This window comes from Coregonus clupeaformis, chromosome 5 (assembly GCF_020615455.1).
Source record: "Coregonus clupeaformis isolate EN_2021a chromosome 5, ASM2061545v1, whole genome shotgun sequence".
Taxonomy (NCBI): Eukaryota; Metazoa; Chordata; class Actinopteri; order Salmoniformes; family Salmonidae; genus Coregonus; species Coregonus clupeaformis.
In genome coordinates this window covers 32,774,615-32,795,095 of record NC_059196.1, presented here as the reverse complement: position 1 = coordinate 32,795,095, position 20,481 = coordinate 32,774,615, and the positions used below count along the sequence as shown (strand labels likewise).

Below are 20,481 nucleotides of genomic sequence, written 5' to 3'. Positions count from 1 at the left end.
ATGAGTAGAATTGCCTGAAATTAGTTATAAAATTGCAACAGCTTTTCTCCACCCCTTGGCAAAATATGTAGAATTATAGAAAACATGCTTTAAAACTGCAGTTTCTCTACGTTGAATTGCACGACATTAACTCCAAACATTAAAAAATGTCAATCCGCTGTCAAGAGGGGGGCCGCTAAAATGTTTTGCTCATAATGTGTGTGTTTGGGAGTATGGATGTGGGTATGCAGATGCACAAGCAAATGTTTTGTGTGTCCCTCCCCCATCAAAGTTGCCTATCCCTGGTGTAGTATAATATTTCCCAAACCTCTCCTCGGGGACCACCAGATGGTTCACATATTAATTGGAGCCCCGAAATGGCACAACTCAATTAGCCAAGGGCTTGGTGATAGTTGACTAATTGAATCAGGTGTGCCGTCTGGTGGTTCCTGAGGAGGGGGCTGGGAAACCCCTGCTGTAGTCACTCAGTAGAGCTTTCCAACAGAAGATAGTTTAGTTTGCGGAGTTTGTCTGCTGCCAGTGGGTGTACTAGCAGCAATGGAACCACCCACTACACTAGCTCAGGTTTCAGAGATTGCAGCGCAAATTGAACAGACGTATCAATAATCTGTAGATATTTATCCTGCTCTATGCATTAATTATAATAGAGCAGTTCTCCGATATAATGCATACTTCATGTGTGTGCAGTAAGATGTGAATGTTCAGTGAGGGTGATACAGAATAAGCTGATTTCAGATTTCACCATTGACCCTTTTTAGAAATGGGTCTAACTACCTACAGTTTTAGTGAGGTTGTTAGTTGCTTCCACAACCTTCATGATGGCACAGGAGGGATTGTCTCAGCCCTGTCGCCCAGACCCCAGCTGGCATGAAGGGTGAAGAGATGCATTTGAGCAGTGCACATATCTCAAGAGAAAACTAGCTACAGTTTACCTAGATATTGATACAACTCCAGTTATGTCATTACTCTCTCCAGAGTGAATATTGAGTAGCAATACAGTAATTTGTTTAAGGAACAGGCAGCATGTTATGAACCTAATTCTTATTTCTAGCATTAGTGTGACCTGTGGCTATTTGACAATGGCTGCAGTGAAGCTTACATGTGCTGGAAAGGCTCTTTGTGCTCGTATCAATTGAGCGGGGAAAGGTCAGTAGGTGAGAGTGTCTCCATGGTTACACAAGGCTGAACGTAAACAACAGCTAGACAAGGAGATTATGAACATTGAGTTCTCACAGTTTGAAAATGACAGACAGAAAATAACAGGAAAAACAGCTAAATAAAGGGAGGTGAAAGAAGTAGAGAGCAAGCATCTTTCTGTTTTCAAGGCAAGGCATCAAAAAAGAGTCAGATTAAAAATGACAACCCCCCCCAAAAAAAGTTTCAAAATGAAACATTTTTGAAAATCGGTTTGAAATGCAGTCATCTTGTTTTCTTTAAAAAACACTTGTTAAACCACACATATACTGCATAAAGTATGGGGATAGACAACATAGGGTCTCCTTATAGTGTAGCATTTCAAACACATACACTCTAGAGTATCCCCATCTATTCCCAAAGTGAAGACTGGAAAGAGGATTGTCTCATCTGTAACACTTGCTTGGATTCTGAGGCAGAGAAAGAAGAGATGCAACTGTAGGTCAGAGCAGGTCTACAGAAAAGTGCATTAAAAAAATCACACATATGTCTAAGGGAGGAGGGGAAACCTTGGGGGTTCAGAGGTTCACTCCCCAATCCCCCCCCAAAACATATAGTTTACACTCCCATGACTGGGCAGAAAAATGCAACAATGTTACATCTTATGAAGACATTAATATATACTTTTTCATATAATTATCATTATTATAATTGTCTTGTTAAGTTTGTAAACTTTTGTATTTTCTGTTATCATTTTTTCTGTCTTAGAATATTCACAAGGTTGCCATCTGATGTGAGACAATGCTCCATAGTCTTTAGTTTGTTATTCCTTGTGTTGGTTAACATTCAAGTAGTTATGATTGACCGGATGATTGTGGTCAGTCTGGGTGCTATGAGGGAGTGGGTCAAAGGATCTTACTAACACCCTACTTGCTCTACAGAACACACACACAAAGAGAACACTGTGTGTGCTGCTGCATATGTTTAAGCTTCCAGTATGAGTCAAGAGTATCAATGCCTATAGTGTTAGTCAGGATGTCAGTCAGGGCCAGCCAGTCTCAGAGGTTAGGTTTGTCAGAGTGGACTAGCCCCTGTAGGGACAATCTGTGTGCTTGTTGACCAACTAGGGTGGAGGAGACCAGGCTTGGTCCTGAGTGCAAAGTGGACCCGACCAGCACTATGTGTGGTTCTGAATGCCTGCGGTCCAACTGTGGTCTACTGAGATCCAGAAACCAGGGCTGGTCTGACCTTTGCGCCCCCTCCTCAACCTCACATCTATACAGGTCTGCTCAAGTCTTCACGCAAGACAAGGCACATGCCCTATCCACCTCGCTCCAACCTCCAACCCTATCCTCACCTCAAGACCTCCCTGCACTCAACAAGCCTCTACTACCAATTGCCCCCTTGACACACAAACCAGAGAAATGATTAGTATTGTTAAGAATCTAAAATAGCTTGAGTGTTCTCCCCAATGTACCTGCTCCAGTAAGCTATGCGCTTGTAAAGAAGCTTATTTAGGAGAGACACAATAAGAGAGGAGGGCAAGAAAAGGAGAGAGAGAAAGGGCTCCTAAGGACTAATTTTCAATGAGACAGCTTCTTTTTAAACACCTTTAAACCATATCCCCAAAACCAACATGGTGATTTCCTGTCTACCAACCCCTCTTCCTGTGTCGTGCACCCCTGAAAACAACCCTAAAACTCTCCATGCCAAAAAACAGGGTGCTTTTGGGACAATTTGCTTTAGTTTTAGACAGACCGGATGGAGGGACTGGAGGTGGGAGAGATGACAGTCCCTGGTCCCTCTCCTGTTTAGTTTTAGACAGACAGGATGGAGGGACTGGAGGTGGGAGAGATGACAGTCCCTGGTCCCTCTCCTGTTTAGTTTTAGACAGACAGGATGGAGGGACTGGAGGTGGGAGAGATGACAGTCCCTGCTCCCTCTCCTGTTTAGTTTTAGACAGACAGGATGGAGGGACTGGAGGTGGGAGAGATGACAGTCCCTGCTCCCTCTCCTGTTTAGTTTTAGACAGACCGGATGGAGGGACTGGAGGTGGGAGAGATGACAGTCCCTGCTCCCTCTCCTGTTTAGTTTTAGACAGACCGGATGGAGGGACTGGAGGTGGGAGAGATGACAGTCCCTGGTCCCTCTCCTGTTTAGTTTCTCGGGGGTCTCTTTATGCCATCCGTCCACGTGGGGCGTCGGCCCATCTCTCTCTGGGGTTTAATCTGGGGTCATAGGTCAAGGGTCAAAGGTTAACCGTTCAGCATGTAGACCACTAGCTCGTAGGTGCACATCATGATGGCGGTGTTAGGGATCTGGCGCACCAGGTGGGTGGTGAGGCCGCGGTACAGCGCCCGGTAGCCCTCTTCCTTGGGCACCGTGGTCAGAGTCTGGAAGAAGGAACGGTACTTGGTGCCTTCCTCCCGTAACCGGGTCCGGATCACTTCTGTAAAGAGAGGAGAAGGAGATGAGTACGCTAATTTCCTGGTACATTCAAAATAAAGACTTTCCCAATACTAGAATCCATACTGGACTCGAATATAATTTACTCTCACAGTAACATGGTCTAAGGACAACCAATACTAACTACAGGTTCTAACTATAAACACACGACTGACTATAAACCCCCTATCCTCTACTCAGACCACATCCACCCTCCTGCTCCCAGGATGCAGTGCTCTCACCGTGGGGGTAAGCGATGGACGTGGCACAGGTCTTGGAGGTGGCGGCGGCGAGCATCATCCCCACAAAGTCCGAGGCATCCTTGGACGAATCCTCCTCCACCTCCTCGTCCATGTGCTGCGCGGCCTTGGCCTCCATGAGGCGACGCTTGATGCTCTCATAGATGACAAAATGGATCACAGTCTCTGAGATTCCAGCGTAGGACGCTGACATTCCCCGGTAGAACCCTCGCAGGCCTTCTGTCTGGTACACCCGCCGCAAACAATCAAACGCATTCATGGGCTTCTCCCCGCGGTTCCTATGAAAGGCAGGTGGAATAGGGATTTACTAATGGTACAGCCGACAGAGAGGGTGTACACCGACAGAGAGGTTGTACACCGACACCACATCCTAAATCCACTACCGAGTCAGACGTGTGTGTTTACCTGGAGTCCAGCTGCATGCGAGTCTTGATGAGCCAGATCGGGTTGGTAGCTGTGATTGCTGTGAACCCTGAGAGGAAGGACAAGAGCTCACATTCAGACACACTTTACTTCATAGACAAACACCACAGGAGTGTTTGTCTACCAAGCTGCAGAACAAAACACTGTCCAAAACTTCTCTGAAGCATCCACCCTAAAGGGAATTTAAAACCATCAGAAATTAAGAACTGTTGCTAACCTTTTTAAGAGAGCTCATGAACATACCACAGTATGACAAGGCCTAGGATATCTGTGTTGTGACAGCATGTGTGCTGTAATGTGTGAGCATGTGCATGTTAGTGTGTGTAAAGGTTACACTCCCATAATATCATTGTTAGGCTACTTTAGCCTGGGAGTCATGTTGACACTGATCTCAGGGTTATTCCTAGCTCTGCAGAAGCCACTTGGCTACATAGCTCTCTGTATCACATATCTACGATGTACCAATGAGCTCTATGTATCACATTTCTATGATGTACCAATGAGCTCTCTGTATCACATATCTACAATGTACCAATGAGCTCTATGTAACACATATCTACAATGTACCAATGAGCTCTATGTATCACATATCTACGATGGGGCGTACATCGGCTGACTATGGAAAAGGGGATACCTAGTCAGTTGTACAACTGAATGCATTCAACTGAAATGTGTCTTCCGCATTTAACCCAACCCCTCTGAATCAGAGAGGTGCGGGGGGCTGCCTTAATCGCCATCCACGTCATCAGCGCCCGGGGAACAGTGGGTTAACTGCCTTGCTCAGGGGCAGAACAATAGATTTTGACCTTGTCAGCTCGGGGATTCGATCCAGGAACCTTTTGGTTACTGGCCCAATGCTCCTACCCGCCAGACTAAATAAAGCCGAGCCGACCTTGACTTGATTGGTGGAAGGACCGAGTCATGCTGCTCAGAGGGATAGGGTGTTAACGTTGACCTGTCAAAAACACACAGTCCCACGTTCACTCTGGTCCTCCATTACAGAAACACACAGCGCTCCTTAAAAGGCCAGCTTGCTTGACTTACCTAAATTCTAAAGGGTAGAAGCCAGGAGTCTAGGCTACATTACATGTTGCTCCTAGGATCACTGTGACACTGGACAGAAAGAATCATCTAGAGAGAGACTAGTGTGTGTGTGTGTGTGTGTGTATGTGTGTGAAATACTGCACAAGTTGGAGTTTTACAATATAATTTTATGATAATAGGTAGAATCTACCGCACACTTTTGCTGGAGACAAAAGGCACAAGTCTCCGCACACTTCCAGTCAGATGCAAATTTCTTTAATTGTGGCTGAACTTTCAGTCAGTCGACCTTCATCAGGACATCTCATGCATGTCACGAACATGTATGAAACCAGCTTGTGTCTAGTAAGGCTGTTTAGTAGAAGATCCTCCTAAACTTTTTTTACACAACCCATCTCTAGTACTGCACGCATCAGCCTGCTAGGGAGTCCATCTGCACTCATCAGCCTGCTAGGGAGTCCATCTGCACTCATCAGCCTGCTAGGGAGTCCATCTGCACTCATCAGCCTGCTAGGGAGTCCATCTGCACTCATCAGCCTGCTAGGGAGTCCATCTGCACTCATCAGCCTGCTAGGGAGTCCATCTGCACTCATCAGCCTGATATGTCAGGTTTAACATGGGATTGTCACTTTGAAGCAGAGGTGTATGATGACACACGGCCAGGGGAAACGGGATAAGCCAGTGTTTGCGTACAGGAGGCCTAGGGGAGTGTCTAGGTTTGAGCTCTTGCATTATATTAGGCCTAACTGAGACTTGTCTTGAAAAAGTCTTTGTAGACGGAACGTCAACAATAAATATACTTTATTCTACTCCCTTGTCTTTGAAAAACCAATAAAGTCCTAATAACATGCACATGGAAAGACAAAGAGGGACACTTCCTGTCAGAAACTAGTTTAGGCACTAGGCTAGAGGATTAGGTCATATTGGGAGCTGTCACATGAAACAATAGGCTGAGAGCTGCTGGACAGATATACTGTAGCACAAGACTATAATATAGAAACCTAACCTTATAATAGGAAGGTGAGGTAGGGGACCTCTACAGAACTAGTCAGTCTGGGTTTGACACCACTGACCCGGTCAGGTCCAGTCCTCTGGCATGTCTGACCAACACATTAGAAGTGGTCACATCACATGACACTCCAGGTTAGGCTATCATCCAAATTTACTAGCTGCAGTTGACTGAATACTCACAGAAAAATATGTGATTGAAAAGTATACCTACCTATGAAAAATCTATAAATAAACAGTTAAAAAAAGACTACATGGTATAGTGTTAGAAAGTGAGTGAGGTTGAGGTTGGTGTGGTTACCTGCCAAGCCAGCAGATACCATGTGGACCTGTGTAGAGTCCGGCTCAAACACTTCATTCAGTCTCTCTTTGGCACTGGAGTACGCAGCAAAATAGATGGCTCTGGAGGAGGAGACAGGGTCGAGGGATTAAACAGAGAACATGATACATACTGTACAGCACAGGAATCAATATCTTCACCGTCCCTGGTGGGGAATCCCTTGTACTGCCATGGAACTTACAACATACAGTAGAAGACCTACACACAACATACATAGACTGACTAGTATCTCACAAAAGTGAGTACACCCCTCACATTTTTGTAAATATTTGAGTATATCTTTTCATGTGACAACACTGAAGAAATGACACTTTGTAACAATGTAAAGTAGTGAGTGTACAGCTTGTATAACAGTGTAAATTTGCTGTCCCCTCAAAAGAACTCAACACACAGCCATTAATGTCTAAACCGCTGGCAACAAAAGTGAGTACACCCCTAAGTGAAAATGTCCAAATTGGGCCCAATTAGCCATTTTCCCTCCCCGGTGTCATGTGACTCGTTAGTGTTACAAGGTCTCAGGTGTGAATGGGGAGCAGGTGTGTTAAATTTGGTGTCATCGCTCTCACACTCCCTCATACTGGTCACTGGAAGTTCAACATGGCACCTCATGGCAAAGAACTCTCTGAGGATCTGAAAAAAAGAATTGTTGCTCTACATAAAGATGGCCTGGGCTATAAGAAGGTTGCCAAGACCCTGAAACTGAGCTGCAGCACAGTGGCCAAGACCATACAGCGGTTTAACAGGACAGGTTCCACTCAGAACAGGCCTCGCCATGGTCAACCAAAGAAGTTGAGTGCACGTTCTCATCGTCATATCCAAAGGTTGTCTTTGGGAAATAGACGTATGAGTGCTGCCAGCATTGCTGCAGAGGTTGAAGGGGTGGGGGGTCAGCCTGTCAGTGCTCAGACCATATGCCGCACACTGCATCAAATTGGTCTGCATGGCTGTCATCCCAGAAGGAAGCCTCTTCTAAAGATGATGCACAAGAAAGCCTGCAAACAGTTTGCTGAAGACAAGCAGACTAAGGACATGGATTACTGGAACCATGTCCTGTGGTCTGATGAGACCAAGATAAACTTATTTGGTTCAGATGGTGTCAAGTGTGTGTGGCGGCAACCAGGTGAGGAGTACAAAGACAAGTGTGTCTTGCCTACAGTCAAGCGTGGTGGGAGTGTCATGGTCTGGGGCTGCATGAGTGCTGCCGGCACTGGGGAGCTACAGTTCATTGAGGGAACCATGAATGCCAACATGTACTGTGACATACTGAAGCAGAGCATGATCCCCTCCCTTCGGAGACTGGGCCGCAGGGCAGTATTCCAACATGATAATGACCCCAAACACACCTCCAAGACGACCACTGCCTTGCTAAAGAAGCTAAGGGTAAAGGTGATGGACTGGCCAAGCATGTCTCCAGACCTAAACCCTATTGAGCATTTGTGGGGCATCCTCAAACGGAAGGTGGAGAAGTGCAAGGTCTGTAACATCCATCAGCTCCGTGATGTCGTCATGGAAGAGGACTCCAGTGGCAACCTGTGAAGCTCTGGTGAACTCCATGCCCAAGAGGGTTAAGGCAGTGTTGGAAAATGATGGTGGCCACACAAAATATTGACACTTTGGGCCCAATTTGGACATTTTCACTTAGGGGTGTACTCACTTTTGTTGCCAGCGGTTTAGACATTAATGGCTGTGTGTTGAGTTATTTTGAGGGGACAGCAAATGTACACTGTTATACAAGCTGTACACTCACTACTTTACATTGTAGCAAAGTGTCATTTCTTCAGTGTTGTCACATGAAAAGATATACTCATATTTCCAAAAATGTGAGGAGTGTACTCACTTTTGTGAGATACTGTACATACACAGTGAAGAAAATAAAGTATTGAATGTTACGGTTAGGCAACATCTTTAGTGCAAAACGAACTAGTCTCTCTCGTAACCGACGATACGTAAAGAACAACAGCCTCTTATGTAAGCCACTAGTCTCCTTCCAGCAGCAGTGTAGCTAATTCATGACAACATTACCAAACTTTATTGTCCAGCTCTCTACCTACTAATCTGACTAGGCTAATTAAGAATAAAGCCAACCGCAACAACGACTGGGCTGATTAATAGGGGTGTAACGGTACATGTATTCGTACCGAACTGTTCGGTACAGGGACCACTGTTCGGTCCGCACTGTGAACCCGAATGAATACATAATAAATATATAAACATTTAAAACACTAGGCCTATAGGTTATGCCTTCGCTGCGTTGTATGCCTCGAGTAAATCTTATTCAGGCTATTCCGTTAAAAAACATTTAGATGCCGCATTTCAAATGGTATTTTTTTTAAGCGCAGCCGGGAACTAGTTCTTTACGACGATGAGTGGTGGGGTCGATAAACCAGGAGGATTCCCCATCATCGTTTAAATCTTCAGTTTGGGAACATTTGGGTTTCCCAGTAGATTACAATGGCAATAGACAGAGAGTTGAGGATAAAACGTTAACAGTGAGTTGCCACTGCTCAACAAGAATAGCTTATGCAGCTGCCAACACCTCAAACATTTACGTCGACATCACCTCAGTATTCCTACCACCGGAGCAAGACGGAAACGCAAAAAAACAAGTACAACTTTGTTTCCCCTCTGCATTCAAGCAGCTGATTCTGACCAGGCCAAAGAAATTACAAGAGCGATAGGTATGTTTATGGCCACGGATATGCGCCCATTCTCGGTGGTTGAGAAGAATAGTAGGTTTCAGCACCTCTGAGCCATGTTTACATATTGATTTCACACGCATAGAGTAAATCGGGTGTTTTCATTTAAGAGAATACAAAGTGTTGTTATTCCTGATGGTGCTCTCGTCAGGCATTATGACTCATGATCATATATGGAATCAGGAATACCAAAAGCGGTAGATCTGTTCTATGGGCGCTATTTCTATGCTTCCCGGTTTTATTTTTGCATCTTTTACTTTCGGTTTTGTACACCAGCTTCAAACAGCTGAAAAATACAATATGTTGGTTATGGAAAATATATTTCACAGCGGTTTAGCTGGTACAATGAATCCCTACAATATTCTTGCTTGTTTTGTCACAAACTGAAATTAGGCAAACTATTAGAATTTTAGCAACCAGAAAATGGCTGAGAGATTTCTGCATAGTGCATCTTTAACTATAGTTACTGTTGGCATTTTATTTTCCCGCTGTACTAAAACCGAACCGTGACACCAAAAGTGCAATACACAACAAACCGTGGGTTTGGTGAACCGTTACACCCCCACTAATTAAGAGTAAAGCCAACAGCAACAACAGCTAGGCTGAGTGTTTCAGTTTAATATAGGCCTTATTGGACAAAACACACAGTGATAAAAGGAGTAAGGTTGCAAAATTCTGGTATAGTTCCAAAAATTCACCGGTTTACCAGAAATCCTGGTTGGAGGATTCCGGATTTCCTGCTTATTCCCACCTGGCACTTGGAAACTTCCAACCAGGATTTATGGAAAACCTAGGAATTTTGGGAAAGTCACTGGAATTTTGCAACTTAAGTAAATAATTACATTCAGTACACCCAGTACACACACTAAAAGCTTATCAGTCACAGTGTGTTTGTGTGTGGAGGTGTTTAACTATTCTTGTGGGGACCCACAAGAATAGTAAACAAACAAATATTTGACCAACTGGGGACTGAATTGTGTGTCCGCACAAGGTTAGCTGTACAAGACTGTCTATGCATGTGTGTGTAGCCTAGATTTATACCCTACATGGCCAACATTTTGTGGACACCTGCTCGTTGAACATCATTCCAAAATCATGGGCATTAATATGGAGTCCAATGGCGGCAAGCTTTACACCACTCCAGCCGACGCTTGGCATTGCGCATGGTGATCTTAGGCTTGTGTGCGGCTGCTCGGCCATGGAAACCCATTTCATGAAGCTTCCAACAAACAGTTATTGTGCTGACGTTGCTTCCAGAGGCAGTTTGGAAAACCGGTAGTGAGTGTTGCAACCGAGGACAGTCGATGTTTACGCGCTACGCACTTCAGCGGTCCCGTTCTGTGAGCTTGTGTGGCCTACCACTTCGCGGCTGAGCCGTTGTTGTTCCTAGACATTTCCACTTCACAATAACTGCACTTATAGTTGACTGGGGCAGCTCTAGCAGGGCAGAAATTTTACAAACTGAGTTATTGGAAAGGTGGCATCCTATGACGGTGCCATGTTGAAAGTCACTGAGCTTTTCAGTACAGGCCATTCTACTGCCAATGTTTGTCTATGGAGATTGCATGGCTGTGTGCTCGATTTTATACACCTGTCAGTAACGGGTGTGGTTGAAATAGCTGAATCCACATATTTGAAGGGGTGTCCACATACTAGTGTATTTCGTGTTGCGTCAGAGGCCCAGGTGATTTGACTCTGCATCAGCGTAAACCCTGACAGTGTCAACAAAGCACTTCACAAACGCTTAGCACAAGCTCTTGTTAGACAAAGCATTAGCTAGCTTCTACCATTAGCCACCACTTAGACGCATCATCATCAGCGGGCCAGGGTCTTATTAGCATTAGTAGCAATTTAGCATCTAAGCTTTTCTCTCAGTCCTACAGATGGTTAGAGTACAGTGCTACTCTGAGCCCTGATCATTGTAGCTGTGATCAGCTTATCTCTCTCACTCAGAAACCCTAGTTTGGTTGTTTTCCTCTACTTTATCCTCCACAGTGACCGACTGTTTGTCCAGTCTAACAGATGGACTAGGAGTGAGATAATCACTGTGATAGTGATTGACTGATTCACAACTCTCTGTAAAAGTACAATTGTAAGATGTAAAATGGACCCCCGTCAACTTGATGACACCAAACACTAGTGACACAGTAACCTCCCAGAATCCTTTGACTATTAACCACGGCAACAAAGTGACCCCTCAGACATTCCTACACGACAACTGAGAACTCCGACTTCAGTGCTAACATCGACTGTGTGTGTGCAGTTGCCCTCCAGTGGGTCAATGTCAGATAATGTTAATAGTAGCTCCTTCCACATATGCTAGACTAGATTAGGGTTGTAAAGGGAGGGTATATTACTGGAAACTTTTGAAGTTTACCAGTAAGCTACCAGATTTTTGGTATCTTTCAAGGATTTTATGTGATCTAGTGGCCGTTTTGGGTACTTCAGATTATCACAGGTGTCTAATAGTCTCTGGTCCTCTGTGTGGCCTTATCACATGTAAAATATATGAACAAATTGCATGAGATTATTTTAAAATAAACCAAATAGAATGAAACAGCTGTAAAACATTCTAAATATAAACCATCAACTTAGTGAATACCATTGATGTTTAAAGGTAGACTCAGCAATATGACGCAGATGCAGAAAGTAAACAGTGGGTCAATTTCTGCAACAACTAAGAGTGTTGAAGCACGAGGGTCAACTTTCTCAGCTGTTTTGGTACCCTGGCTACCATGCTGTGAACAGAGTGAAATGAACCCATGCATATGCAGAGATACTGTGTGTGACTGTGAGAGCAAAGTGTTGTATCTCGCTCATCTCAATATCTCCGGTGGTGCTCGTGGCAACGGAATTTCACAGAGTATACCTTTAATATGAGGGTTTCAGCATGAAATATCCTTTATATATTTTTTACTAACTCTTTTTTTTTTTTTTACTATGTCAATATGTATTAGTTGTCAATGTTTTGGCATCAAACTGGTGGCAGTTGTGAAAAATGTCAATAGTTGGAAGAGTTGCAGAGTTAATTGAAAATCATGCCATTGCTGATTAGATGTTTTTTTCATTAATTGGGCAATGGAACCATATGATCTATCTACTACATACTCATGGACACAGATATTATAAATGAAGTATATCTATCTACCTATCTATCTATGATTTAGAGCTGTCCTCTACAAAAAAACATATTGGTCAACCAGGAGTAGTGTTTTCTTGGTCTACATTTTTAAATGTGTATTTTTCCATATACTGTAAAGACACACCCTATATGTTTTAATAAAATAATCTATATGTACTTAACTTGTCTGATGCTTTGAGAATGCTGTTTGATTAAATAATGAAGACACACAAATGACTCAAGAGGGAGCCAGAGATCAAACAGAAGATAAAAAACATGTTCCCGACCCTCCTACTGTTGCTGGCCTTGGCAGATTCTGCCATTACGCTCCTGAAGTTGCCTGTAATAGGCTACACCAGGGGTCAGCATCCTTTTCCTTTTCCATTTGGAGTGCGAATTTATCTTACCATTTCTACTGATCTGCATGCCAGTTATGATTTTCATATGCACATGTTCATGGAACAGTTTAATTTAATTTATAATAGACTTTGTATCTCAAAATCATTGTAATTAAAATGAACTACATGACATCTATCTAAATGAAAATGATACAAATCTGAAATGAACTTCTACTGCCATTGCCAACTCGTGCTAGTGAACTTGCAACATTGTATAAAATATTCTGGGCCCTCAAGAGTTTCCCATGCCAGGGACAGACACAGCTGTAGGGTATTTGTTCAAGGGATAAGAAGTAAATCAGGTATTTTATGACGTTTCCACTGGATCAGAGAATTACATTTTTCCCTTTCATGCCAAGTGGTTATCAAAAGGGAGAGAGATGGAAATATATTTCAAATACATTGACGAACTATTGTCACTCTCATTTGATTCTAAAAACAGACATTGTTTACATTGTTGTTTGAGGTGAAGAAAAATTACTTTGAGAAGCTCCACAGGTCGTTAGTGGTGGTGAGTTGAGACAATCAGAAATCCCCAAATGGGCAGATTTATAGGCCTACATTTGCTCGCAGGCCAGGTAGCCTAGGCCCACTTCTATATGCGTAATCAGGTGCCCGTCCAATAAATTGACAAAAATGTATAAATGGAATGAAATAAACCAAAACTTGTTTCTCACAAGTGTAACATAGGTGCTGAGCTCTGCAAACAACGTGTCCACTCCGACAATGAGAACGGTAAATGAGTGTAATAATAGTATATTGAATGCATTAACAGAAATTACCGTAACCAAACAAACATTGTAGATGAGAAATTATGGGAATTAATGCTAAATGTAGGCTACTACTGGTGATCTATGTAATGGGGAATTGATAGACATAACAATCAAAGGGCAAACAATTTACACTAAGTTTTGAACCAATGAATGGGCACAAAATGGCGGAAGAGAGCGCATTCTGGAGAGAGACGTGCATCTTAGTCACTCTCCCCTTCTTCTTGGACCGTGGCATCCCTGCGGCCTCCTCAATGGATTAGTCCTCTGAGACAGGCGCAAATCAGAAAGGTGTCTCGTGTGTCATAAAAACAATATATATATTTGCGACTGCTCGACTAAAAAAAATCTTGGTCAACAAACCAAACAATCGACCAGTCGACTAAATGGGGTCAGCCCTAATATGAATATATATATTTTTACAGTTTTTCAAGAATAAATTACCAAAGTTACGATAGAGTGCCATAGATTTAGTTAATTACCAAAATTACTGAAGATTCCGGTAACTTTGGTAACTTACCAGTAGCTTTGCAACCCTAGGGCAGATACTGCGTAGCTCACACATACAGTGAGCTCTAAATGTATTGGGTCAGTGTCCATTTTTGTTTTGTTTTGGCTCTGTACTCTAGCACTTTGGATTTGAAATGATACAATTATTACAAGGTTAAAGTGCAAACTGTCAGCTTTAATTTGAGGGTATTTTCATCCATATCGGGTGAACCGTTTAGAAATTTGACTTTTTCTATGCGTCAGGTAATTCATCCGTATGAAATGGTTTGATGGAAACGTGGTTAGTGATATTGTTTAGACTGAAATATGAAATTATCATACAGTACTATAATTTCATTCATCTAAAATATTTAGGCGCTTACCTGGAGGGGGCCACGCCCACTAGGTTAGGCCCCAGGCCCCTGAACAGAGAGCGGGCTCCTTCTTTCTCAAGAATCAACCTGAAGACAAAAACAGAACATCTCAATTCCCTTACCCACCACTCACAAATATTCACATTATTTTCACTGAAACTTCAGTGGCGTTTATAACAATGAACTAGGAATAGGGTCTGCCGAAAGCCTTGCTGGGTTGAAACAAGAACTTGTAGAAAGAAAAACATTAAGTATGATAGAATAGGAGTTGGATACGAAGTGATGTGATATATCCTGCTGCTGGGGTAGGCTACAGATCCTCAGACAGGCCTTTCCCTGAAGGTAGGAGAGAGAGAGACGAGCTCTAGGAGTTGGATTTCAGTCCACATGGCTCTGCCTGCCAAGGAGATATGAGCCAGAGCAAACAACAACATGGGGTTTCGTGAGGAGGGAGGGATCCTGCAGCCAAACCCCACAAGGGGGCAGGGGGTAGAGCGGATGGAGAGTAAACACCCAACATAGACCAGCTCATTTTTACTCTCTGGTTTCTTGAGACTTCTATGCATTAGGCTACTAAGGACTGTTTACTGTGAAGTTTAATGTGCAATGCTGGAGGGCAATGACAGTAATAAATCCAAAACAATCAAAACCAATAACACAAGCATAAAGTATTGTATTTGAAGTGTTTGATAGTTAACAAAAAACATAACTAGACATTGGAATATAGGCCTATGCCTGTTTGATCTTACTATGACAACGCTAGTAAATCAAGTTGTGCAGGCTGAATATAATACCCACTTGAGGCAGTGCAGGGGTCCTGGAGGGGACATACGTGCTACGCTGGGCCCATTGACGGTACTGAGCTGCACCTCAGACACGTAGAGTGTGATGTGGGATGACTGGAGTCTGGTCTTCACCACCTCCAGGGGACAGGTCAGGATGGCTCCTACCGTTCCCCCACACCTAGAGGAGGAGAGTGGAGAGGGGGAGAGAGGGAGAGAGAACAGAGTGGGGAAGAAAACAGAGGGATAGGAAAGGGTATAGAAAGGGAGAGAGAGTGCGTCAGTGCAAACAACCCACAGCCACGAGGACAGAGGTAGAATTGCGTGCTTTTCTGAGGTGGCAGCACATATTTCTCAGCTGCTCGAGAAAAGCAGCAGACAAACTGCCTGTCTGGATGGAAGTTGCTGATTCCATTACAGAAATACACTGTGGATGGAATCCTGAGGATTTGCGGCTTGAGCAATGCAGAGACTAGGGGAGGCTTGTGGTGCAGTGTGGAGACTAGGGGAAGCCTTGGAGAGTCAGCACAGTAATGCCCCCTGTCTGAGGACAACTGTTCTCGCCTGGAATGAATCAATGCAATAACAAATACTTTGTGCTAGTACCTTTCACACACCTAATCTGACCTAACGCTTTCCAAAAGCACACAAATGACCAGGCTACCAATGACTGAGCCTGAGCTTCTTTATAGGAACTCAAGAATTCAACAACACGGTTTTGAAAGCAATGGGAGTGGGATGAAGTAGCCTACGTTCTACAAGTCCTTTGGGGGGCAATATGGCAAGTAGAAAGTATGTGTTTATAACCTAGCCCTGAGTTGTATCATAAACTATAAAAAGACACAGACATGAGGGAATATTTTCAGCCAAGCCCCAGTAAATTACAGATACAGGCCTAACTGTGATGGTATGGTGGTTGATCATTAATCCATACTTGTATTGAGGCAGAGAGAGAGGGAGATGGCCACAGTAAACAGAGGTGGGAATGAGGGAAGCTGACCTGCTAAACATGCACGCCTGGCACATGTGGACTGTGCATGTCTACACATGTGACAGAGCAAGAGCAACGTGGAGGACACGATGGGAGGGTGTGGGGCTAAACTATCTCTAACTTACCTGGGACCAATAGTCCTATGTCAAACTACTGATGTTATTTTGAAGGAAAGGAGAACATGTCCAGGCCTCAATATGGCTGCCATGTGTAATGCCACCAACTCTTGTGTTTTTATTATGATGTCAATAAAAAATAGGAGCCAATAAAAGACTTGAGACGCAGCCGAATGTTATGGAGACCCGCATGACACAGTTACAGGGAAGGGGCTAGCTGACTAAACTCCACGATTTACGATGGAGTTGAGCAGTGACTAGTGTGGGCTGAATGGAGTTCCGACATCACATAAAATCAAGTTTTTATAAAACAAAACTACAGATTTCAGCACCTCAAAGAATAGCCCGCATTTACACATTACATTGTCCTGTGTAAATGCAGGCTATTCTTTTGGTGCTGAAATCTATAATAAAAATAATAAAAAAACATCATTTTATGTGACGTCGGAACTCCAGTCTGCCCACACTAGTCGCAACTCAACTCCATCGTAAATCGTGGAGTTGAGTTTAGTCGGCTAGGAAGCGGCAAAACCCAGCCCTGTTGATTAGGCTACTGCCCATCATAAAGTAAGGATAACCATTCTGGAAGGAATATGGAGGTACACTAATGTATTGGTGTCAAGTCACCCTCATACCACATACAGTAGGAGTCTTCCAACCCTGAAATTGGCCATGTGCCTTAGTTTACAAGCATTAACGAGCTCTCTTGCTCTGTATTCATCCATCTTGGCCTTTTGCCATGAGTCTGTGAGTAACACCTTGCCCTGCAGCCTCAAGCTCGGTATGCTCCTTCACACACTACAGTGAACCAGCTGAAATGTGAGTCCTGAAATCTTCAACATAATCTTGAAAGCGTCCCATCTGTGCATAGTAAGAGTCTATATATTTTTTACCTGTCAACCTTTGAGATTGTTTTGCTACAGCCCTTGCATTTTGTGGTTATTTATAAATCAAGTCCTCATATAGCTCTTGATCATGACTCTAATTTCAAGTGCCATTACACATAAGAGTCATTGGTCGCAGGATCTTCTGTATGGGGAAATTTTGTTAAGAGCTCGGTCTGAACATTAACACGCATCGCTTGCGGTACAGCTTTGGAACCATAAGGACCTTATGTTTCATATCAACAATAAATAATTTTCTAAAAACAAAAGGTTTAATTGATCCACACCTTTATAGGGTTAGTGTTCCCACACTGCCATATCTCCATATTACAGCGCGTGTTTACAGAAGACAGAGGGACCACCTGTGCTAATTCGCTATTTCGCATGCTCGGAACAGTAACGGAAGAAGGCCGCCAGAAATGTGTTGTCACTGAAAAATACTGTTGGCTGCAACTGTGATAAAGCCGGTTAAAACAGTATCACATTTTGATGTGATATGCAATTAGAGGGATTTATGTTTCTAGAACCGTATGGCAATTTAGAATCGATTTGTGTTTAGATTGAGTATTTGGCTGTTTTGGCTGCCAGAGCCAGTCTAGCTCTGAAAATAACACATACCTTGGACCTTAAGGTGTAATGGTAACGTTAGGCGCCTTATGAGCACATCTTGGGCTAGTTCTCATACTATGAGTCATAGCTCGCTACAATGTGACACTGACAGTGTGGGCATCATGACTATTTACGAGTACAACTTCGGGCTGCATAGATAGAATGGTTTAATTGGAGAAGTTCCCCCATCGGCTGCGGCAGTTCAGGTAATTTATAGCTGGCCATGGTATGACCTTGGAGAGCATTTGTTTAGGTTCTGACGTCACATCTAAATCAGATGCCACTGGTGGCCTATGAGAGAAACCCTTTATACCTCAGTGAGAGAAACCGGATAGTTTGCGTCTTACCACAATGTTAGACGTCCTCTTTTGAGCGTTAATGGTGCATTAGTTGCACGATTAGCTCAATCATTTAATCGTAAGGGATGACAGGCAACGTTAACATTAGCTAACGTTAGAATATGTGAAATAAGGTCAAAACAATGGCATCCCAGCGCACGTGCTAAAACGAGTGCATCATCGTGGGTTATGGCTAATAGTCGGACAATATATCAAGTTAGTATTTAGAGAATAGCAATAGCAAAACTCGTATACAATCGAACAGCTGGCCATGTTGATGTGGGCGCAAAATAGATGTCCCTACCAAAACCAGACAACGTCAGTTATGACATTGAATTTAGCTAGCTAATTTAGCTAATAGTTAGCAAGCTAGCAAAACATTTTCTTGTAGACAGGCACATCATCATGAACGAGTCTAAACTAGCAGCAACTAACGTTAATAGATACCTAACTAACTCGACATATTTGCATTTAATATAGCTTGCTAGTTAGCTTCATCTTCCATTCCATGATGGTAGCTCCTGTTACAGTGGACTGTATTACTAGCTAGCGATTAGCCATGATACTCACCCTCCAGCAAACAGATGAACCAGGGTATCTCTCTGACTCATTCTGTCTCATATTCCCAGGACGCGTACGCAGGGCACCACTTTGGGTTGGGAGACAAGGAGGGCTGACGACAAGGAATGAGTCACTTATTGATCACTAGTCCAATGCGCCGTGTTGTGGTGGAGGTCAGTTGCTAGCAAAAATGAGTATATGTAACGTTAGCTAACTAGCGTCCCAGGCTAACAGTTGCCTTCCCCCGATTGAAAACCTCGCGGTCTCGACAGTGACTTTGCGTCTCTTCCGTGTTAACAGGGATACTATTTTGCCATAGTGGATGTCTTTTTCTAGTGAATAAATGAAATTCGTTGTGATATACTTATACCCCGACACACCTTCCGCATGACTCTTACATTGCTCGCCTTCACGCCTTACCTCACTGAACGCTACAGAGACATGTCAGAATTGTTATCGTCGAATGGGAAGCCGCAAAACAAAGGCTGTGATTGGCGGATGTGTAGTAGTACGTCATTAACTCCCGCCCCATCACTATATTTTCACGTGATCAGGCATTGAATGGAAGCGTACTAGTGCGTGTGCAAGCTCCAACCCAGTCTCTCATTAATTATGTACAACATTTACATTTACGTCATTTAGCAGACGCTCTTATCCAGAGCGACTTACAGTTAGCACATACATTATTTTATCGAACCCACAACCCTGGCGTTGCAAACGCCATGCTCTACCAACTGAGCTACATCCCCTGCCGGCCATTCCCTCCCCTACCCTGGACGACGCTGGGCCAATTGTGCGCCGGCCCATGGGTCTCCCAAATTAGCACAGTGTTTTTATGTACTAATAGCACAAACTTATGGCGCATCGAAAATTAGCACAATGTTTTTATGTACTAACGCTTTGAACACACCGACTGTGTCATTGCGCAAAATAGTATGCAGCATCATCTAGATATGTGTGCAACAACAGTTCCAACATTCAGCTTCTGCTACCATTTCTGTCAACCCGTTCACGCATTCACATACAGTTTGATAAATCCAACATATGCACCACACAGAACGCACTGAAACTGCCTCTGCAACGCAATGCTGTAAGGCAAACGCAGCGTTCAATTGGAAATGAATGTACTTCTGGTGTACCGAAACGCAATGGGACAGTCGGTGTGTTCAAAGCCTAGCACAAATGTATGGCGCTACCAGATACCTCTGATGCCACGCCCCTTCTGAATCTCTTTAAACTCGATGCGCCCTGAGTTTGTGCTATTAGTACAAATAAACATAACTGCTTATTTGGTTGAAGCTAGCTAACGTTAGCTATTTTACAGTGAGAACGAGGTAAGTTATTGGACAAGAAATGACAAATCTAGTATTTTCTGTATTTCGGCCCGCATTATTCTAAACTATTTTATTTCAATCAGTGACGTATATTGGTTCATCTTGTAGACCGGAAGTGATATTTATTCTCTCTGGCCAACAGTATATTGTATGCTAACGTTAACTTTTTGGTTCCCGCCGGTTCCAACCCCAGTGAACATTGGGCCTTTTTAGCTAGCTGCTCGCCGTTATTAATTATGTAAAAAGATAATCAATAATATCAATCGTGTAAGCGCATGGAAATATTTTATAGCGAATTATTTAGATATTTATTTCATGATTTAAAAGTGTCTGGCAGTGAGTGACGGAATGTGAAACTCAATCTCCC

At 43.4% G+C, this 20,481-nt stretch overlaps 1 protein-coding gene across 1 annotated transcript; it reads right to left on the bottom strand.

Moving 5' to 3' along the window:
• On the bottom strand, nt 1–19,204 carry LOC121566894 (solute carrier family 25 member 36-A). The gene is made up of 7 exons (XM_041876801.1): nt 18,790–19,204; nt 15,298–15,462; nt 14,509–14,586; nt 6,613–6,713; nt 4,245–4,311; nt 3,822–4,117; nt 1–3,583 (listed from the first exon to the last, which is right to left on the bottom strand). The coding sequence occupies exons 1-7, from the start codon at nt 18,828–18,830 to the stop codon at nt 3,390–3,392; spliced, it is 942 nt and encodes a 313-aa protein (XP_041732735.1). The 5' UTR covers nt 18,831–19,204; the 3' UTR covers nt 1–3,389.
• Between the last annotated feature and the right edge of the window lie 1,277 nt (nt 19,205–20,481).

Coding starts and splice junctions, on each gene's coding strand:
- LOC121566894 (XM_041876801.1), bottom strand. CDS start 18,830: ATGAGTCAGAGAGATACCCTGGTTCATCTGTTTGCTGGAGG. Junction 4,312..6,612: donor GGTATCTGCTGGCTTGGCAG/GTAACCACACCA, acceptor CCTTCCTCTCAG/GGTTCACAGCAATCACAGCT. Junction 4,118..4,244: donor CGCATGCAGCTGGACTCCAG/GTAAACACACAC, acceptor TGCCTTTCATAG/GAACCGCGGGGAGAAGCCCA.